The sequence below is a fragment of the Falco peregrinus genome, chromosome 5 (genome assembly GCF_023634155.1).
Source record: "Falco peregrinus isolate bFalPer1 chromosome 5, bFalPer1.pri, whole genome shotgun sequence".
Lineage (NCBI taxonomy): Eukaryota > Metazoa > Chordata > Aves > Falconiformes > Falconidae > Falco > Falco peregrinus.
The window spans coordinates 8,708,623-8,730,445 of record NC_073725.1 but is presented as its reverse complement, the minus strand read 5'-3'; the positions used below and the strand labels follow the sequence as shown (position 1 = coordinate 8,730,445).

General features: G+C 37.4%; 1 protein-coding gene across 3 annotated transcripts in view; it reads right to left on the bottom strand.

Annotated features, from left to right (window-relative positions):
- KCNH8 (potassium voltage-gated channel subfamily H member 8) overlaps window positions 1-21,823 on the bottom strand; it is a 195,918-nt gene that overhangs the window by 55,757 nt on the left and 118,338 nt on the right. For 2 of the 3 annotated variants that reach the window (XM_055806728.1, XM_055806729.1), the window contains exons 7-8: window positions 19,928-19,969; window positions 16,191-16,398 (exon numbers count right to left, since the gene is read on the bottom strand). In XM_055806728.1, coding sequence (XP_055662703.1) covers window positions 16,191-16,398; window positions 19,928-19,969 — 250 coding nt within the window. The remainder of the gene's footprint in view (window positions 1-16,190; window positions 16,399-19,927; window positions 19,970-21,823) is intronic. The other variant, XM_005234661.3, reaches the window with a different exon arrangement.

Genomic DNA, 21,823 nt, shown 5'->3' with positions numbered 1-21,823 from the left:
GGGGAGCTTGCAAACAATGGCAATGACAAGAAAAGTAATATTTTAAAGTAAAAAGAATAATAGTTGAGTTTCAAAGCCATGCCCTTCTCAGAAACAAACCTTGATGAGACAACTCTCCAAAATTATAAATGAGGATTCATGAGCAACAAATTTTAGGGTCAGTGTCATATTAGAAGTTAAGTGGACACTCGGAATGGATAGATTCAATAAAAATGCCATTTGACTTCCATTGCAGAGAAACTGGATAGAATTTTTATTACATCTCTTCCCAAATTAACGAATTAAGTAAGAAATGGGCATGAGCCAAAATCCAAGGCATAAACATGCTCCTAACAATGCTGAGATCTGGGCCATATCTTCGCATCTAGTCAATTTCTTTATTATGAATCAAATTAAAAAATCACCATTTGAACATGTCAGATAAAATTGTAAACCTCTGCCAGACTTTGGAAATTCTACCACTGATCTTTGAGCATTTGTAACATCATCCAGAGAAAGTTTGAACTTCAACACAGTGCAGTCAGACAAAAATTCAAGGTCCCTGTAGGCCTCACTGCTCCATGAGGCTTGCACACTCAAGATACACCAACCTCTGCAGCCAAAGGCATGTAGGTGCAATGGTTACCTTCATATCAGGTTCCTTTTGAATGCCTGCCCTAAATGATGCAGTACCTTTCACAGATACATTGACTGGTGTTCTTCTTGGGCACTGATCCAGAAGAAACTGTATCTTTCCCTAGATCCTTAAAGGAAGGTTTTAACTAGCTAAAGACATACAGTGAGATAGATGTTATAAAGACTTTTAAAACCCAAAGAGTTTTACAAACTAAAAAAATTCCTTTTGGTTAAAGCGCTTTTAGATACAAGGTTAAATTAACGTAATTTGAAAGGTGACATCCTAAGTAATTTTTTTGTAAGGCTGACTAGTATCCTTTGTAAATAAGTTGGCTTTTGTATTTCTAACTGAATATATTCTTAGAAGCTATCATAAAATAATTATATTTTATAAAATTTTAATTCATGTGACTCAACAAAGTCATAACAAGATATTGACCCAGTGTGCTCACTGAAAATGAATTCATGGCACAATAAATATTCAATGAACTAAATAGTTTCAGAAGGAAGAAGTGCTCAATCAAGGGATTAAAAAAAGAAAAACAAAACCCCAAGATCTAATTGTAATGGTGCTGATAGCAACAAAAAGATTGCCAAGACCACAGAAGTACTGAAAACCCGAGAATTAAGCTTTAATGAAATTCAAAACCAAAAATTAAATTTGGCAAAATTCAACTCTATTAAATTGCAAGTATCACTGCTTAGAATAAGAAAGTAAAATTTCTGCATTCTCATGGTAACATTGATGCCCTCTTGGAGGTACTGACAAAATGCCTTCGCAGGAAGCATTTAATTTCTTGCCATCAGCAAGGTGTGATCTGTTAAATAATTTACATTCTCATTTTGGAAGGCCACAAGTGTAAGGGGAGATACTTTTTATCTTACAGGAAGCTTGTAATCCACCCCAGTGAAGGCACTATAGGTGCATGGATTATGATGTGATTTCCAAAGTCTCTCCGGGTTGATCACTCCTGGGTGTGTTCATGGCTTGTAAGTGGTAGACCAACAGGCCTGATACGAAATACTTGCAATGTTAGCATTTTATTAGAAAACAATGTTGGAAAGATATATTTTAAAAATTATTTTGTCAGTCACAAGTAAGCACAGGGTGGAGCTCTACAGCTTTACCACCTAACGCAAAATGCTACGTACAAACTCCATAAAACTGTGTACATGAATTACCGAGAGCTTCACACATTTCAGGTCCCAGTTTCTGGCCAGAACCTAACTATGTTTGTACATTAAACATTAATATTTTTAAATGAAGTCCTATCTTTTTTTGTTTGCAAAGTAAGATTTTGCTCTTTTATTTTTTCTTCTACTGGGCTGGATAAAACCCTGAGGACCAGCCTAGACACAGTTCCATAGTCAGAGCCCCAGATATTTTTTAAGGTGGTAGATAATTCATGTGAATTAGCTACTTACATTTCTCCTTCACCACTTGGCAAAATATTCTCTTTCCAGAGAAGTTATTTCTCGTCTACAACGAGAAATCTGGTGAGAGAGGAAAGAAGGGAGTGGTGTGGGGGGAGACATGTCCCTTCGAATGGAGCTCCAAAATAGTCTCCAAAAAGCTAGCTGAAGCTCTGCATGACCCTAGAGGTTATTACTGGAGGACTTTTCCTCCCGGACCGTTTACAATGTGGAATGGGAGCTGGATAGCTGTGCTTGTCCCGCTTGGTGGGCTGGCCCTGCATGCTGACTGGGCAGGCTTTGGGTGGCTTGTCCCTCTCAGCCTACACTGTGTCACCACCTTGCTGCCACATAAGACTGCAGATTGCATCTCTGGGACATGCAACTGATATTCTGAAGATGTCTAAACAAATAAGACAGCTGCACAGCTCTTTTGTTCACAGTGATGAGGAAGACTTCAATATGCATTCACAAGTCTTACAGTATAACACAATAAAGATTCCTCTTACAATAGAGATGCATCTATTCCAAGGTAGAGACCTGACTGTTTTACATGTAAGAGCTATATATAAGAATTTTGAGAGCTAACTCAGCAGATCTGCAAGCAACACATTCCTCCTGGTATTTTATGATAATTCTCTAAACATTTATACTTACTGTTGCATAGAAGCTCCAGTGTACATGGTAAGTGCACCTGCATTCCTGCAGAACTAGGTCATAAATTCCTTCAGTCTCATTTATCAAGGAGCAGGTAAATTGAGAAAATAAATGTACTGCAAACTCTTCTTCTCTGTGGTAAGCATGTACAGCTCTTCCTAACAGTAATTTGTTAGATGGCTATATTTGGAGATTGTAGGAGATTTAAGTCTTTTTTGCTTTTGCAAGACAACAGGCTTTTTCTCTTCCCCACTTCATTGAATAGACAAAATGGGGATATTTTCAGTATCAGCTTTCCATGACTGTGTCAGTCAATACATACAAAGCGCTACATATAGCTAACTGTTTTAATTAAACTTTTTTGTTTCTCTAGGAATACTTTATAAACAGCTCTAACACCATTAACGTATTTGTAGTGAAGACAAATGCCTTTGATACTTTTTAATTATCCTGATTCGTCCCTCCCCTAAAACAGCCAAGATTTTTTTTAAGGTTTAAAGAGATCAGTAACATAAGCAAATTAACAAATATTATATAATGTTAATTTAATTTTTAGATTACAAGTAAAATATAAAAGTCTAAAAATAGCTAACTTAAGAAATAAAATTGTAAGCATATAATTAGATGTATATAAATCATTTGCAAATCATTTCCTTTAAGGAGAGGGTCACACTGTCACTTCACAAAGAGTCTCAGCATTTAATGTTACTGTTCCTTAGGCAAACTGGTTGTCACTGTCCTTTTCTGGGCTATCAAATGTCTTGCAGCTAAGGTTGGAATTGGAAACAACACTTCTAGTCCATTCAGTGCAAAGCGCATGTCTGTCTATACCCTCTTTGCTTCCCTGTGCTCCATCAGTCTGTACCCATCCGTTAGAACTTTTCTTAGACTGTAATACTCTTTTGGGCAAGAGCAGCCTTTTCACCCTGTGTTAATCCAGCAACGAGGACAGGAGGGTCTTGACCCATAACTAGAGACCGCAGGTGCTGTTGCAATAAAATTAATAGTAATGACTTTTTTTTGTGCTGTCAGCTACAGTGTTAGAAACCTGCTTTGCAGTTTTATATGTTTGGAGTCCAATTCATGCCAAAAAGGATTTGAGTTACTACAGGTGATATATTTCTGTCTTTTTTAAGAAATAAGTACTCTCCTCCATAAGCAATACAGATTACATTAAAATGAAACCTGTATTATCAAAATACGCAAAAAAATCCCACAAGATGACAACTTGAAGGAAGTCAGTTTTAAGGTTGCTAGCAAAACTTTGGGGTTGTATGTGTGCAATGTGGCATAGCTGGTAAATTAATCTCACTTCTGCCCTGATGTTCTCACCTGCTCAGGTCTTCCCCTCAGAAAAACTCAGGCTAAAGCATTTCAGTACTTTATTTACATGGCAATTTCTCAGTCCTAACGGTGAGTATATTGACAGTCCTGACTCAGAATTTGAATAGATTCACCTGGGGGCAATGACAGTGGTAATCAATTCCTTAAAATCTCTCTAAAAGAAAGTATTACTTATTTGCAACAGCAAGATATCAAGAGGACTATATTTTTTATGAAAACATTGTAATATGCTACATGTATTTTTATACTGCCTGTTTAACTGCCCATGATCGGTGAGAGTGGGGCTGTTTACTTATAAACTCCTCTGTACGAGTCCTCTCTGCTTTTCAAAGCTGAGTAATGCCATGGGTGGTCCCTGACAGCTGATCCCTTCCCTTCTCCTATCGTGTCCCCTGCTCCATCAATTAAGACAATTTTCAGCAGCTTCTACCTGTTCAAATACAGCCTCCCATCTGGGTAAAACATGGGCAGATGCCTCAGCACAGAAGCATTTCCTTTAGTAGGTCTAGTTACAAATGAAAGGGTAGTTGCAGAATTACAACAAAACTATGCTAGTTTATATTTGACTAGCCTGCATAATCACACAGGGGATGGTATGACAGGATGGAGTTCGGTTTGTGTCAGTATAGACTGTTGCAGTCTACATGACATCCGTTTCTCCTTGTCTTCTGTACTGATAACATCCATGCAAGTTAGAGAGCAGCTAAGTATGCTGACCCTCACTACAATCCTTTCCTTGCATGCTCCATAGATTTTGCAATATTGTCTAATTCTTTTCCTCTGCCTTCTCACCTAATGAACCACTGTGTTGCTTTCTGGACCAGGACACTGCCTGAGTCAGACAGCCAGGCGATAAACAGTATTAACACTTCATTTATCTTGCCTTGTCTTAATTTTCTAATCCTTGAAGCACAACCTAAGTACATTTTTTTCAATATGATTTTTTTCTATATGTTGTTTCAATCAAGGATGTTGAGATTCAAACTTATTTGGCTTTTGTGAGGGGAAAATCAACAGCTGGGGATATCTGGCTCCAGAGTCTATCTTAACGTAATAGCAAAACAAGAATTTGCAATGTAATGAAGGCTCAATGTAGAAAAGGAATAAAAACTAAAGAAGAAAGCTAATGTCTTAATAAGAAGGCACACTACATATTTAAAGTTACAGCAGTTCTGAAATATAACACCTGTTTCTGCAGATCTGACAGGTATTTTTAAAGTGTGTGACATAAGGAAATCCTAAGCATTAGCATTTTTATCTGTACCTATCTTAGATCTGACAATGAAAAATAGTTAGGAATAATTAGGTATAATTAGTTTTACAGAACCTGGCTTGTGTTAAACTTTATAGACTGTAGAATGCTATGACATACTCTCACAACTCCACATTGGTTTCTTTTGCTGAAAGCAGTTACTAGTTACCCTTAAGCACTGTCACCTGCAAGTACAAAAGAAGCACAAATGTTTTCCAAGGTATGTGAAAATGGAAGAAAGTCTGAAAAGAAAAGTCTTGAACAATTTCTTCATTTTTATATGGAAATGATTTTCTATTCTAGTAGCAGGAAAGCCTTTCTTTCATCAAGCACCTGCTCTGTTAAAGGGCAGAAGAAAGGATAAATAAATAGCAAATAGGACTATACACTGAAGACATTTCTAGATTAAAAATGTAAGGCATGCTTGTGCTATAGAAGAAAAGAAAAGCAATTTTAGTTGTGATGGGGTGTCTATGGAATGTAATATGGCATTCTGACACCCTAGGATATCTAGCTATGTGATGGGGCTGAAAGAGGCAGTCCAATCAAATATTGAAGCAGCTGCCAAAAAGATTTCAAAATCTTTTCAGAGGTTTTGTGGGTTTAAACTGGATTGAGACATTGTAATTTGAACAGCCAGGCCATTGAGCTTTGAAACCAGAGGCAGAAATTTCTGAGACATCCTAACAAAACATCCTTTTACATCAATGTGTAATAGAAATGAATGTTTTAGCAAACGGATACAGAGCTCCCCAAGGTGGGAAGTGTAACCCTAGAACAAGCTACCCCAAAAGATGGAGGCCTCTCCAGCCTTGCTATTTTTGAGGACTTGGCTGGAGCATGCCGTGTCTGACCTGATGTAGTGCTGGTGACAGTCCTGTTTCAGCTGCCTGGTTGGCCTAAATAAACCCCAGAGGTTCTCTCCGGCCAACATTTCTATGATTCAAAGTACGGCTATTAAGGGTTAAAGACTGATGTAATTTCTCCTTGAGCAAGGCTTTTACATACAATATTGGCAGCTTTCAATAAATTATACTCTACAGTATTCCCATTACAGAAGCCATGTGGAAAGATTATGGTGTTATTTTACCTCTTGGGACTATTGCCTCTTATGGGATGTATACTGAGCAGATTTTCCCCCTACATGTGGCACTGAGAATTTCTATTAGAGCTGCAGAAATTGGTTCAGATACAGTTTTTCCACTGAGATAAAAACTCTGTGGGTTTAATGATATGTAGGTAATCTGCATTTAGATGCAGCAGGACACTTGCAACTTTATCAAATCTCAGGGGCTTCACTGACACACCAGTTTTATACTTTTCACTTAAAAATTGCTCAAAATTCTCGTCCCAGGTACAAAATCTTGAAATGTATTAACAACCACATGAAAACCTCACCCTCCCTTCATAAGGTACTTTCTACTTTTTTCTGGGCTGCAAAACCAATGGGATATTTTGTGATGGCTAAAATGGTTCAATCAGAAGGCAAAGTGTGGTACATAAAGAAAAATATAGTTTAATCAAGGAACTGAGCCTGTAGAAAAGAACAGCAGGGAAGAATGGCAGAATAAAACCTACTAAGACCCAAAGCAGCTAAAATACAAATTAATGTTAAATGAAAGGCAAAGGAAATGTTTCAGTTCAGTTCAACAAATCGCACAAATGGCACAGCTCCATCACAAAAGTAGTGTTTTGGGTTTTCAAATGCAAAATTTAATGATTTCCACAAGATTAATTTCTATAGTTATTTTAAAATTGAAATTTATGTTTTAAATCCTGACAAGGTCTGGTATGCACAGGTTTAAAATGAGGAATGTTAATAAAGAAAACCTTTCCTAGAAAGTTTGTTTTACATATAAACCAGGCAGAAAAATAGGGCCAGGTTTTCAGGTAAGTCTTTACAAGCCCTTAATTTCTAATTATAGGTCTTTACCATGTGCAGACAGGTTTCCACACATACTTGTAGCACATGTCCAGGTGATTACAACTGTGCATGATAAAACTCCCTAGCAGCAGTTAAGTTTCTCTGTGTCTATTCTAACAGATTGACAAGGGAGTGAAAAACTATGTGCCTCTGCTTGTATTGTACTAAAAATTGTACGTAACTATGATCATCTGCAAATAGGATTTCATCTCCAAAAACTAGATGAACTTTTGCTCCCTAATTATACTTATTCAGAAGTGTAACCCAATCTGATATAAACCCCAACATTTTCTTTCATAAATATTTCACACTATAATCTTCTCTAAATTGGGCCTCAGATATAGTAGTTTTCACCAGAGTTGTTTTAACAATTCAGGTAAGGTATCCATCAGACTAAAGAAATATTTTGTGGTGGTTTTGAAATAAATAAGTAAATTTAATCACTCTAATTTCTTCCTGATTTTAACTAATTTATCTGTTTAGTTCTTACCGGACTAGAAATTGCGAACCTCAAACAGGAATTCATGGAAAATGTACACATTGTACATATAATTATATTGTTACTTTTACTGAGGAGTAAAGCTCAAAAGGATTCAAAAAACACTGAAAATATTAAAAAGCTTTCTAAAGTAAGATATTCTAGGTTTTCAAATTTCTGTTTCAACTGCCTTAGAATACTTCATCACTGTGAAATGCTTCAGTACTGTGGTACCTCCTTGACTTTTTCAAAGGATGTGCAATGTAATAAGCGCTGTGTGTAATTATTTGTGAGATGGGTGCTCTGAAAAACTTTCTAGCTTAAAGGTACGTATATTCCACACAACAATGGACCTTCAATGCATATACCCCAGGTCAACAGAGCATTATAATTAATTTCACTAAATTGAAGATGTCATCACTCATGCATGACAAATGTATTTCTTTAATTCTTTTTCTTAAAGTTGCCTCTCAAAACCAGAAAGGACCATAGTTCCAAAATAACAGGGTCTGTTATTACTAATGACAAAAAATTAAGAAAACCGATAACCAAACCCATAGTGAAGCAGACTGAAAGAGAGATTAGAATTAAATATTCAGGTACAGAGATGACAGACTGAAATGAACAACTGATCATGGCTAGTGAATGATGTCCTGTGCAATTTAGTCTGCATGAAGTTCTTTCCTCCCCCACAAGAATTCATAAATCCACACATGCCAGTTCTAACTTGATGGATGTGTGTTTGGAGTGGTGAAATAGACCAATATTTCAGAGCAGAACACAGTTTTCTTGGCCAAGAGCCTTGGAAATTTACAAGTGCTCTTTCTAGCAGTGAAAAGGACCCACCAGCTCTTAGTAAGCCAAACACTTGTAATTACTAGAAGCTGTTTTGTCATAGGTCCAGACTCAAACTCCAGAAGGTAGGTCAGGAATCCAGAAGCAGGCACATGTACTCGCATGTACCAAACACATCACCTGGGTCCAAAACCTGATGGTTCCTTAGGACTATAGTTTCACCCTGCACCTTCTTTTGGCTGATTTACCTGACATCCCCAGTACCTGGAGATAGGTGATCACACAGAATCTCAGTTTACATAATTTTTTAAAAAGGAAGTTCCTGATTGCCAGTATTGCTAAGAGTATGGTGAAAATAGGAATCTCAGTGGGTTCAAAAACAGACTGACAATTACATATTTCTAAAGTCTCATTATTTTTCATATTTCATTTTTTCCTGGTTTTTGAATGTATGGATTTGATAAAAACTGCTCACATCGCATTCAAAACCAAATCTATTTATTCTCTAAAAGAAGGAAATATTGTACAGAAACAGAGTGGGAATGATCTGGGATCAATAATAGTTGAGATAATTAATGTATTAAAAAAAAGAAAAATAAAACCCAAGCCTCTATTTCAACTTTGATACCAACTCTTGTCATGTCTAGCCATTCAAGTCATTAAACTGCTTTGCAAAAACTTCATGATACATAAATATTTTCCTACTTCTATGGTACACTATGAGGATTAATATGAAAATATTAACAGTCAAGATTTAACTAATTATTGTTTTAACAAATTATGCATTATTTTGACCAGGAAGGGGAGTAACGACATCGATTTTTTCCAATATGATTTCTACTGTTACTTACTCCATGGTTATGCTGAGTCCAAGAGTACCAGAAATGTGTATTAGTTCACTAACTTACATTATTTGAAGGAGAACTAGCAGATATACATACCTAAAAATAGTTTTTCTTCTGAAAAGAGGATAGCTCGAGTTTTACCCTGAATAAATGTAGCAATGCCACTAGTATCTATTGTCAAGGATATACTTAAATCTGTACCTTCAGAGTCTCTGGCAAAATTCCTCAGGACGTTAAGAGAGCTAATAATGACTGCCTCAGGTTTCTTAGCATAAGCTGGGAAAAAGGTTCCTGGCACTGAAAACTTCCCAACCTGTTGAAACTCAAGAGTTACAAGATAATGACTCTCAATGGATATTCCAGCTTGATGCTGACTTATGAAATTCTGTCAAGACTGAAGCTACCTGGGGGCCACAAAGAGCTTGGACAGAATTTAGGAACCCAAGCTCAAGAGTGTAATCTAAAGTTTGCATCTAAGATATTAGTCACTTACATTTTGCATGGTCCCTATCAGCCAACTTCTGCATCAAGCCAGAAATGCTGCCGATGCTCAGAGTATCTTTCCTATTTGTACCCAGTGGGGATCCTTTAGCCACCTTGACCCAGCATCTGAATTCCCTGAAGGACTCAACACGGAAGGTAGCTGTGCGCTGTATAGCTCTAGCCAATTTAATTGCAACAGGAATATGTGGATTGTCATATCACCTAACATCTCAGTGGTAAAAAGGGACACAAAAGACTTTCAGATCTCTGTTCTCTTCGTCCCTGGAGAGTCCAAAGCTTCATCTCTAGCTTCACCTGGACACTAGAGACTCTGGATAGACACTCGGGCATTGGCCATTCCTCTGTTGAAATTATGTCAGTTTGAGAAAAAACCAAAACAGCCAGAACTCCAGGAAGCAAGCTTCCCAGGAAGAATGTTGAGAGAAGTAACTCATACACTATGATATGGTGCTCTCTTAAGGAGATTTGCATTGTACCTATATCTTCCATACCTTAGACACAAGTTCCGGTGCCCAAACCCCATGCTGAAGACGAGCGAAATTCAGTAACAATGCCTCTCTCTCCTTCTGTGGTGAGAAGAAATCAATGACTTCTGGTTTGTTTTTCACCAGAACAATGTCCTTCATATCTGTGCTCTCGATGGAGACAACCCCAAGCTGCTTGTGCAGAATGAGAGGTGTGCGCGAACTGCTGCAGAAAGGGGCCATCCTTTCCAGCACAGTTGCAACTCTGAGCAAACACATGTAAACTTTCAAGAAGCAGTTAAACTTACCAGTTTGGATCAACACTATTTGAGGGATTTTTATGTTAAATTCTATTACGTGGTACATATACATCCTTCAGCACCTGTGAAAACAGCTTATAACTTCCCTGTGGCCCATCATGAAGCATATAAAAGCCAAGTGAGAGGGCCTGAAGGCACAATCTTATTTTCAGCATTTCTTACTGGTTCCACCCAGGTGCTGTGCACTTCATTCTGCAGCTAAATCTGCCACCCACTGCCCCGAGAACTAATTCAGGGTATAAATCCTTTGCCAGGAGTCAGGCATCCAAGGCCCTTTAAAGGCTCTGACTGCCAGGGTCTGATCAAGTGTGGGGAGGAGGTTTTATATCGCAGAGTATAGGTGAAAGTATAGTGGTTCAGTCATGACTGAATTCTTGTTTTCAGAAGTGCTGTAAATTACAAAACTAATAGAAAATGAGAAAAAACTGGAAATGAGTATAGGTGTTTTATTGAAATAAAGATTTAAATAGCTGAAGAATACCCTTTATAGACCTGATTTTAAAGTGTCTCCCAAAGTAAACACGTACACTTTATCTTCTATAAAAGTACAGGTTATTATTTATTTATTTTAAATTTTGCTTTGACAGCAACTCCTCCATAGTCAGAATGTTGTAAGTGTTATCGTAGGTGGACTAATAAAGAGTTGCAGCTGAATTTCTGGTGGACAGGAAGGATTATTTTTTTTGTGACAATTACAGAAATTATACCTGACAGCTTTGATTATCTAAGGGAACCAGCATCCTGACTTTTGGCCTTCTCCTAATCTCCTCACTACACTCAAGACAGCTGAGTTTCAACAGCTCATATGGTTTTCACGGAATGAACGCATTTAGCAACAGGAAACATTTTCAATATTATCTGTTTCCCGTAGAGACAGACCAAAAAGTCATTTCACGTATTTGATAAGAACTTGGAGGGGAATAGCTCCATATATACTAATTCAAAACAGCAGACAGCAAATAAAGAACCTATGCCTAAATCTGATACCAGCTAAACCTAAGGAAACGAGAGCCAAAGTATTTAAGTCAGTGGAATTAGAGTGGTAGGATCAGCCAGGAACCTCAGCACAACCTAGCCTCTACTCCATGTCAGCTAACAGAAAGTTAATCTTATTTTTACAAGCTGCTGAAAATCATGCTGTGTCTGAGGGAAACATTGGTTTCACCAATGAGAACAAATGAGGGGAAAAAGGTGAAATGTAATAGAGAGGGATCTGAAGAAGCTAGATGGGAAAAGCAGGACAAGGTATGTACTACTGCCTCAGGCCGGTGGGACTGACCAGTGCAGGAGTCAGGGTTTATCAGACGTCAGAGTCAAGCTGCTGCATGTGGAAAAATGGTCTCCTGAGATGGGAGAACTTGCTGAGGTAAAGTTTTCTAGCACCTGAAAACAACGCCCATACTGCATATCTTCCGAATACCTCATGTAATCAGTTAAAATAGCAATACCAGAGCTAAGCAAGAGAGCTAAGCAAGAGATCCAGATTTTAACATCACATTACACTGGTATACGTCTCAACGCCACCACATCACGACAGTTCATGAATAACATTCCCAAAGACTGCATCTTTCTCGTTGTGCAACCACATGGCTAACTTTGTGAATGTAACCATGTTTTAAAATTATTTGCAATGAGAATGTTGCCTGAATAAAGGAAAAAAAAATATGAAATAAAGGCTTACAATTAGGGCCAGCAAGAACAAAGCAAATACATTTCTTGGTTCTGGGTATTTTCCTAGGGAGAACTTTATCACTCCCATTGCCCCAATCCAAATGCAAATTAAGCACCTCATTTGTTTAAATTAGCCAGAGAAATAGATACACAGAAACAAATGCTACTCCCACTAAAGTCAGTGTTGTGAGATCTGGGCTATGATGCATGTCTGATGGCACAGCAAGGTCCAAAGTATGATGATAACAGTACTGCAGCTTTAAAATGTTTGCTTTAAGTGTTAGCAAAACCTCAGTCTTGAAATCTGTGCTGCAGGCTTTTTGAGGAAGCACTAAATGGAGGAAGGATGTTGCAGAAAGCTTTTTTCCTCTCCTCTGTCTCTCCCCCCAAAATAGAAGCACACATAAAAAGCAGAGAAATCTTTTCATTCCAGTCATGGTTTTCCTTTCTTAGAACAAACCCATCACTGTATTTCAGCTATGGTATGTATTGCAGCATCCATACTTAGGGTCCCAGTTTTTCAGGTGGGCAACACCCAAGACTCTCCAGTGAAGAATAAAAAGCATACTTTCCAAGGGGGAAAACACATTCCTTTTAATAAAAAAGTATAGGAATTCTAGTTTTTACATTATATTTTTTAATGCTGCCAATTATAAAGCCTCCTAATGCCTGGAATTAACTTTGTGTAGGATGTGTTGATGGAAACCTGAGTCTTCAGTTTTGGTATTAGTGTGATAAAATTAAAAGTTTAAAAACTAAATCCCTTCAATACAAAACTAACAATCATATTCTATTGCTTTCCCTGCAGTAAGAAATCTCTTTTACATGCTCTCCAAAATGGCACAAAAATTTCCAGTTGAGGCCTTCGTATAGAAGAAAAGAATATCCTCAGTGTCTTAAAATAACACTACGTTTATTATACCCCAAGCAAGATTTCTCTGTGTGCATTATTTGTTTGTGATTTATTATGATCTCCAGATCTCATTTTACTTTGCGTAATCACTCATACCCTAAATCACACCTACTGTTTTCCCCTCAATATATTGCTTACATGGATGCTGTGAGGCATAGCAGACTGGCAATTTAAAGTTTTGTTAAGGTGAAAAGAAAGTCTAGCTACAGATAATCAGCTGTGTATCACCCACCAGACTAGCAAAAACTATAGCACACAGAGGGGCCAGGACTTCATGGTGTCTCACCAGCAAGTAGTTTGAGAGCAACAGAATTTGTGCTGATTGAAGAAACTACATAATCCTAATTTTCTGCACATGTATGCAACATACAAGATTGTACAGAAATTTTATCAGCGCTGAAGTGGTCTTTGCAAAATTATGGCTTCATGCCAGGTATCTGAAGGTTTCTGAGCTCTTCTTTTTTTTTTTTTTTTTTTTTTTTTAAATCAATTTCTAATACTTTAACATTTTAAAAATGTTTCCTTTTAAAAAATAAACAAAAGACCCCAACAAATCTCCAATATTTAACTTAGTGCTAGACAGAACTTTAGATATAAATGTTCTGACAGATACAGAACTAATATCTGTAGGGGCTTTGCACGAGTTATTGCAGTATAATTTTACGATACATTTATAACACCTAAATATTTTAAAGACTATCCATGAAGGTGGTAGAACAGCTTTCCAGGCGAAAGTGCAAAACCACACTTTTTGAAATAAACTAAAATAAAATCAAGTTGTAAGCTCAACAGCAAAGCCCTTTGGCCAGGTAGAAGGCTAAAGTCTAAGTACACACCAATAAGAAGTGCTTTGGCCCGTCCAGTGGTGAAGTGCGTTGCCTTCAGCTGTCCAGGGAAGGTCACTGAGTCTCACAGATTGAGATGAGCCAGGGGTAAGAGGCTGTTTAGGAGCAGTTCCTGCCTAGGAAGCCCACTAGAAGATGGTCAGAGCATCATAACCCAGATACAATGCTCTTCACTGGGATGCAAATGGAACTTCTGTGAAATGGCTCCCAGTTAAACTGGGATTGGTTCTAATGAGGTGGTTGGGACATTAGCTTATTACTGCCATTGCCCAAGAGAGTACAAAACTGAGTGTGGTCTCAGCTCAGGGGAAAGGGACAGGCTGCATGGGGAGCACAGCCAGCAGCCCCACCTAGGGAGCAAGGATGCAGCCCATCCTCATCATTGGGACTGCAATGAATGCTTTGAAATCAGCTATCATTTGTGGCCTGCATAAGGTGACAGTGTGTCTTTATAGCTACTTCCCACCAGAGACACCCTTCTTTTTATTATTATTATTATCAGGATTTGTTTTTCCGTTAGCAGTATTTGACCAATTTGCGAGCAGTGGGCTTTCTTTGTATATACTCCCCTACAGCTGCAGTCTTTTCTTTGAGAGCTTTGTGCTCCATGAGGAGTTCAGCAGCAGGTCACAGACCTGGTTTACAAAGGGAAGGAGAAATAAACAACCAAAAAGAAGGAAAAAAAGGCTCCACAAAGCTTTCAGTAACCTATGGACAAACTTGAGATATGTATTTATTGGACTTTCTTCTTTTTCCCTTCCTGACCTAGCAACCTCTCCTCATCTGTGTTCAGGCACCTTTAACATACTTGGCATTTTTCCTTCAGACTAATTATTATTAGATGGTATTTAGATAGATGATAATGTGGTTAAGAGAGGAGGAAGAAATTAAAAGAGATAAGAAACTGCGTACTGCAGTTTGAGTGCACATCTCGAGCCTTTGGTCACAGGTGTTTGCATTATTCCTCCCAACAAATATTTTTTCTGTTGGGGAACTGTCTCACCATCAGATATTCTTTGTTTATGAAAGACACACACATGTGTTCTTTTAATCTCACAGATATTTTACATACTCTAAATTATTCATATGCATTTTTATTGTGTCTTTAGTATCTAACAGCATAAAGACGACTAGCAGGGCTTCCCCCTTCCAGTTAACTTTATTGCTGGCCTTGTTTCCTCTCCTGCTTCAGTGAACACGTAATAGATTTAGGCTAAAGGTAAATACAAATAGAACTAAAAAGACAGAACACAAGGAACCAGAAAGAAAAGGGAGAAAAAGGGATGCTTGATATTGAAATGGCATTGGAGAAATACAGCAAAAGAAAGGCACCTCTACAGTAAAGCCAGAATGACCTACGTGGGAAGATGTGGAGTATCAGCTGTTGCACTAGTGGGTAACACACCTTCAACAGCGTGCAAATACCTGGTGATGCCAGGCTCCTATACAAGGTATATTGTTTCCCCTTTGTACCATCACACATGGCTACAACCCTTCACAGTAATAATAAACCTTAAACAAAAAAGGAAAAGCTTAAAATCTAAGAGTCAATCTGGAACACTCAATGAAATCACAAAGAAGAGTGGGGTAGAAACTAAATACTGAATCAAAACTGAGCGTTCCAAAACCATCTCTCCACTGATAAACACCTCCTCTGCTGCGCAAAAGAGCAACGCCTGCAAATCAGCTAAACAATATTTCCAAAGGGAGTTTTTAAATTGAAGGCACTTCAGGGCCTATCTGTTTCAATGTATATTAAGGAATAACCAGCACACTCAAGGGAATTCCTCTCTTGAAGAATTTGCCTAATTTGCAAAAACAGGATGAACTTTCCCATCTACTCTTCTACACAGATTGTCTAGCCCTCCCCTATTGAGAACCTCAATTTCCCAAACATTGAATCACTCTTGAAAATCTCCTTGTTTTCTACTTTTCCCATTTTATTTCATTTTAATCCTTTTTTTCAGATTGACCTGAAATTGAGAACACCAGTCTCTTCCTTTTCTCTACAAACAGCACTAAATAATTGTACAAGATTAAGCAACAAAGGAAATACTGAGTGATTTATACATACGTTTTGATATAGTCACATACGTATGCATATAAAAACATATTACGTATCTATGTATATGGTGGAAAGAAGAACTTACCTATGTCCCAGGTAAGGGGGTTATTCTGTTCCATCTCCCTTTTCCCTATGACATACCAAATGCAGGCCATCCAGTGAGCAAGCAAGGCAAACATGGACATGAGAAGCGTGAGAACAATTGTACTGTGCTGGGAGTAACGATCCAACTTCTGAAGGAGACGCAAGAGGCGTAGCAACCGCACAGTCTTTAGGAGGTGGACAAGGGAAACCTGGGAGAACGGGGAGAGAAAACAACTTGTCAGCAGTTGACTTCCATCACACCGTTCTCTTGTTTCAATGAAAGAGGACTATCTCCTAAAGCTCTATATTTTTTTTTCCCATCATTCAGTTACACAGCTGCATATTATGCTTAGAGTAAATCTCAAGACAGCAGAGAATAGAAAAGAAGTTTATATATACAAAAAAAGTATTTACATTTGATGTGTACGTACATATTTACTGTTTCTGATTTAAACTGAACAAACTTGAAATACTGGGAGATCTTTCGTTTTGTCTTTCTCTTCAAGCCAAGTCTTCTTTTGGATTTAACTTAAAAATTTGTGTTTGTGCAAAAATAGATCCTACCCTGCTCTACAAGAGAAACATAATAGTCAAACTGACCCATATTCACTTGAATCCAACACAAAAACACAAAATAAACATCTTCAAGCACACAAAGATTTTAATTTTCTGCTAACAGCCAAACAGTAGGCCTGCCTCAATTATGTATGAGATGACATCAGCTTAATAATTCAGTTCAGACTGGGAGAGGAAGTAACATATAGCAGATATTTTTCAGAACAAGGAAGCAGAGAAATAAGTGAAGACTAAGATTTGCTCCTCGGATTTAAACCTGTGCTCAGGGGCCCGGGATATTTTACTGCTCTCTAAAGCAGTAAGTTTAGAGTCTGAAAATGCTTGTATTAAGACTCCTAATACTACTTAACTTCCTTACCTAAAATATTATTGCCTTTCAAGTGTATATGGCAAAAGTACCGCCTAATCTGCTCAGCACCCTAAGTGTACATCAGTTTATGAAGTATAAGGGCTCTGGCCTCAAAGGAGATGCAACAATGCACAAAGTGAGCAGTGTCTGGATGACCCCATCCCCTCCAGAGCATCCTCCAACCTACATCCACACCAGAGTGTGCACAGCTCCCAATTTTGCACAGAGTATACTTGGGTCATGTTTCAGCTGTTGGGTAGAGTCAGCAAAGAATATGCAGATTAGGATCCCAAATATTTATATATTTTTTTTAAGATTAAATAGGCGTAATTTTCATTAACAGTAAGCTTTTTCTTCCCACTTCATTAATGAGGCATTAGGATTAATGCCTACTAGCTATGTAGCTGATACAGGATACATGCATCAGCTAGAAAAATAACATCAAATTTGACACGTCTTCCCACACCCTTCCCAGAACACAGCAATGAGCTCTCTGAAAATAAAGTCTAAAGCACAAAATAAAGTATAAAGCACAGCTTGATAAACATCCTTTTGCTTTTGCTAATCCAGAATAACCTGAAGCTAAGATTCCTGTTTCTGTTACCAAAATTAATAATTTGAAGCCTTAATTTTATAGGTGTGCATTCACTAACAGCTAGGTCCAGATTGACTGGTAAATTCTGTAATGTGAGGTTCTAGATTTATTCATGAAGACTTAAGAATTCATTGATTTTATTCCAGTCTCAGGAATTAAGTAGGTGTAAAACATGTAAAAAAAAAAAATAGTAACAAAATCTGCAAGCTTTTTTTTTTTTTTTTTTGCTACTACAGTTTCGATAGTGCATAAGTAATTCTCCTACAGGCTTCTTCAAATGGTATTTCCCGCCCATTATTTCTTTTCCTCCCCACCCACCCCCCCTCCCTCCCCCCCCCCCCCGGAGAACCTTTACATTTTTCCTCATGTCCATAGCTGGGGAAAAAAGAGAATCAACAAAAACATGACACTTATTTTAAATACTTTGAAGTTCAATGCTGTCAGGAATAAGATTTGACATTAAAGCACACAAACAAGTACAAGGTCTTCTCTTCTTGCATTTCTTTTATCCATCTTATGTCATCTACAATAAGTCAGTGAAATTAGTTACGTCTGTGGCCTTAAGCACAGGAATATCTGTAAGTCTGGGCCAGAAGGCTGTAAAATGTTTGAAGGAATTGTCATGTTTGTGTTAATACAATCATATAACTATTAATTATTCTAATTGAATGCCATGCCACTATACCAACTGCCTCCTTTTCTGTGGTATTTCCCAAAGTCTCTTTTCCTTCTCTCTCATCAATTTGTTTGAACCAAACATGGTTCTGTTGCACTCTTAACATAAAGGGGTCCCTCTTCATGACTGACTCTTCAAGGTGTTGTAGTAATATATAAACATATATAAAATGATTGTATATATAATGATTGCATAGGTGCCATGGCCTTCACATCGGTGCTTTCATCTTTACATGGGTGCCTGTGTTCTACCACATCAGAACCAATTATTGATAACTTAGGTGAAAGTACTTTTTTGTTGGATTCTTAAAATAAGACATGTCAAAATGGCTGTTACAATAACAATTGTGCCCTGCCAGTTATCACTTGTCACTAAATTCTGACCATTTTTATTAAGTTACAGAACACTGACAGACATAAAACTAGCAAATCAGATATAACATTCTTTTTTTACACGGAGACTTGTTTAAAGTCTCCAAAGACTGCCTCATTTCAAAATAATTTCTGCTTAAATTTGAACATAGATGTAATTAATCATATATAATTGCACTGAATTTTCTCATTAGTCATGCCAAACACTCTTGTATTGTGTCCAATCTGTCATTGGAAGATCTGAAATGCCATCAGGCAGCTTTCTTTTCTGTCACAAATTTAGAAAAACAAAATGAGGAGTCAGCACTCATACTTGTGACTGTGGAATTTGCTTTGCCCACGGATATAAAACCATCTAAATGTTTCATTTGGTTAATCGTTTTAGACTAGCTGGGTTAACCTTTTTCTGTCAAAATGACAGAGGCAGACTTTTATCTAAAACTAACACAAACTCAATCATGGCATAGTGCTGAGAAGTACTGAGAAATAAAGTTGCTACACACTAGTGATGAAATTCTCTGCTTGGAAGAATCACCTCCTATGGCAAAAAGGAATTAATAAGAAAACATGATACATTTTAAGAAATTACTAGTGGCAGAGATCTTTAATTCTTTCTATCTGTTGGTTAGCTGGTTTTCCTCCAAAAATGATACTTTTGCTCTGTAACCAATAGTTACTCAGAGAGGAGCAAATTTAATCATTATAACTAGTGCTTAATGGCCTGGTTTTTACTTTGGCAGCACGTCACACCACATTTCTACAGATTAAGGGGTCCTTTGTGTCAGATGAATAGAAGGATGGAAAAGGTTGCGGTCTGAGCAGACACTGAGGTTAGGCGGGAATGTACCGGAGGTCTCAGACCTCCAAAGAGTCACCCATTTAGTGGCAGGGCAGAATCCCTGCGAGGTTTAAAGGCAGTAGAGCCAACTTATACAGTTTCACTTTTCTTCTTTTGAAATATCTCCAAGGATGGTGAAAGATTCCACACCTTTTTCACGCACTCTATCTCCACAAATCTCCAACTGGAGGATGACATTTATGTGCCATACATACATAGGTATGTATGGCACTATACCTATAGCTTGCAGAATTTAGAGCATCCCTAAAGGTTTGGCCTTTGTGCTGGGGCCTGAACAGCAAAGGAGTGATGCTCCCTGATGCCCCTTCTCACCGTTCTGTTGAGGCAACATCTGAGAGTCGATGGAGTGAAAATCTGAGAACAGACATGAGGAAATGGCTTATTAAATCATAAAGTCTGAAAACAGTGGAATGTGATTAATACCTCCCCCCGCTCTTGAAACAGTTGATAGCTATTGTTATCTTGAGGATTATATTAACAGTTGCCAAATCTTGCCATGACAGGAAATATGATACAATAAGGCACTGTGTTCCCATCGAGGAATCATAGCGAGAACAAAACGAGAGTGTTTTCCGGGCTAAATGCAGGGTGCAGACTCCCAAATTCTGGATTTTCTCTCAGTTACCAGAAGGAAGAGAGGGTTGGCCCTTGGCTGTTCACTCTGTGGTGGCCTTTACCATATAGCAGCTAGCTACCAAAGTAGCTAGGGCCAAAGCAAATAAAGGAAAAAGATTTGATCTTGCAAAAAGTTTAACAAGATATTTAACTCTTGGAGAATTAAGGGAGCTATGCCTGTTGATCAACGTTAATTTAGAGATCAACATGGCTATGTACCATTTACTGCTTTAGGCTTAGTGTTAGGGCATAATCTATCATTTATTATCTCATTAAGCATCCACTACTAATAGAGGGACATTTCGGTGTCACTGGATGTTCTTAGTCACCATATTAGTAATCTTATTAAGGAAAAAATTAAAACAGACAGGAGGTGTGTATTAATCATATTGAAGTAGCGTTTTTAATACTGTGACTTTTTTAACTGTAAATATAATTATTGGAAAATACTTTATTTTCCAGAATTCAGTATGGAAAGCACATCAGTATTTTCTCTTTTTTTTTTAAATTGGAAAAGATTAATTTTGGGTTTTTTTAATTTTCTCCTTAAAGGAAGAGATCAGACCTGGTTCATTCAATGAAAAATTCTTAGTGGAAATTAAACCAACACAGTTATGCTGGCTGTTTGGTTTTAGTGTAGGGGGTAAACTGAGTTAGTAATGTATTTAAATAGATTACCCACCAGTTACAAAAAAACCCAACAACCAGTGATTGAAGCATGTGGAACAATTAACTGGTTTTAAAAGCTACTGCACTGACATCAGATTGATGGTTCTTAATGTAACAAATGGAGAAGAGGAAGATCATTGAAGGAAATGGAACTAAATTATAAAATCAAACATGATACCTTACATGGGAGGCTTGCTGACTAGCGTTTGTCTATATTTTTTTCTGATATGTGTTTATCATATCATCTATGTACGTTTCTGTATCTCAAATTAATGAGATTGAGTGCATCTTGTTCATAAAAAGATCAAAATTCTGAGAATTAGAAAGTGGACAGCTTAAAAACCTGTCTCTTATGTGAAAAATCCACCAAACTGACAAATCTCTGTCAACATTTTTTTCAAAAGTTAAACTTTCTGATTCAGAGGGGAAGAAGTGTTTGGAGTTTTGGGAGGTTTTTTTGTTTCTTGTATCTTTACTTAGTAGATTCTTACTGTAATAAATCTAATAGGGCTATCAGAAGAAAAGCCTTTGTTTTAGCATAAGTAAACCAATACAGATGTAACCCATCATAATTGTGAGATGACCAGATGTTAGACCCACACATTTTTCAAAGCGTCTTAAGCATTTTGTCATTATATTCCTAAAAAAGATGAATTGAAACCAAAGCCAAAGTTAATGCCAATTGTAATAATAGATGTTAGAACACACAAAACTTAGTTATCATGCTCTAGAATGCCCAGAGGTAAAAGGAAAGAAGATTCCTGGCTAGATAAAGAATGATGACTGTACTGACCATAACAATCATTTACTTTATCACAGTAACAATTTATGAGTCTTGAAAAACTAAGGACTGAATTTATGCAGCATTAAGAGAGCAAAAGCCATAAGGCATTGTATTTAGCACAGTAAGTAAAAATGAATCTA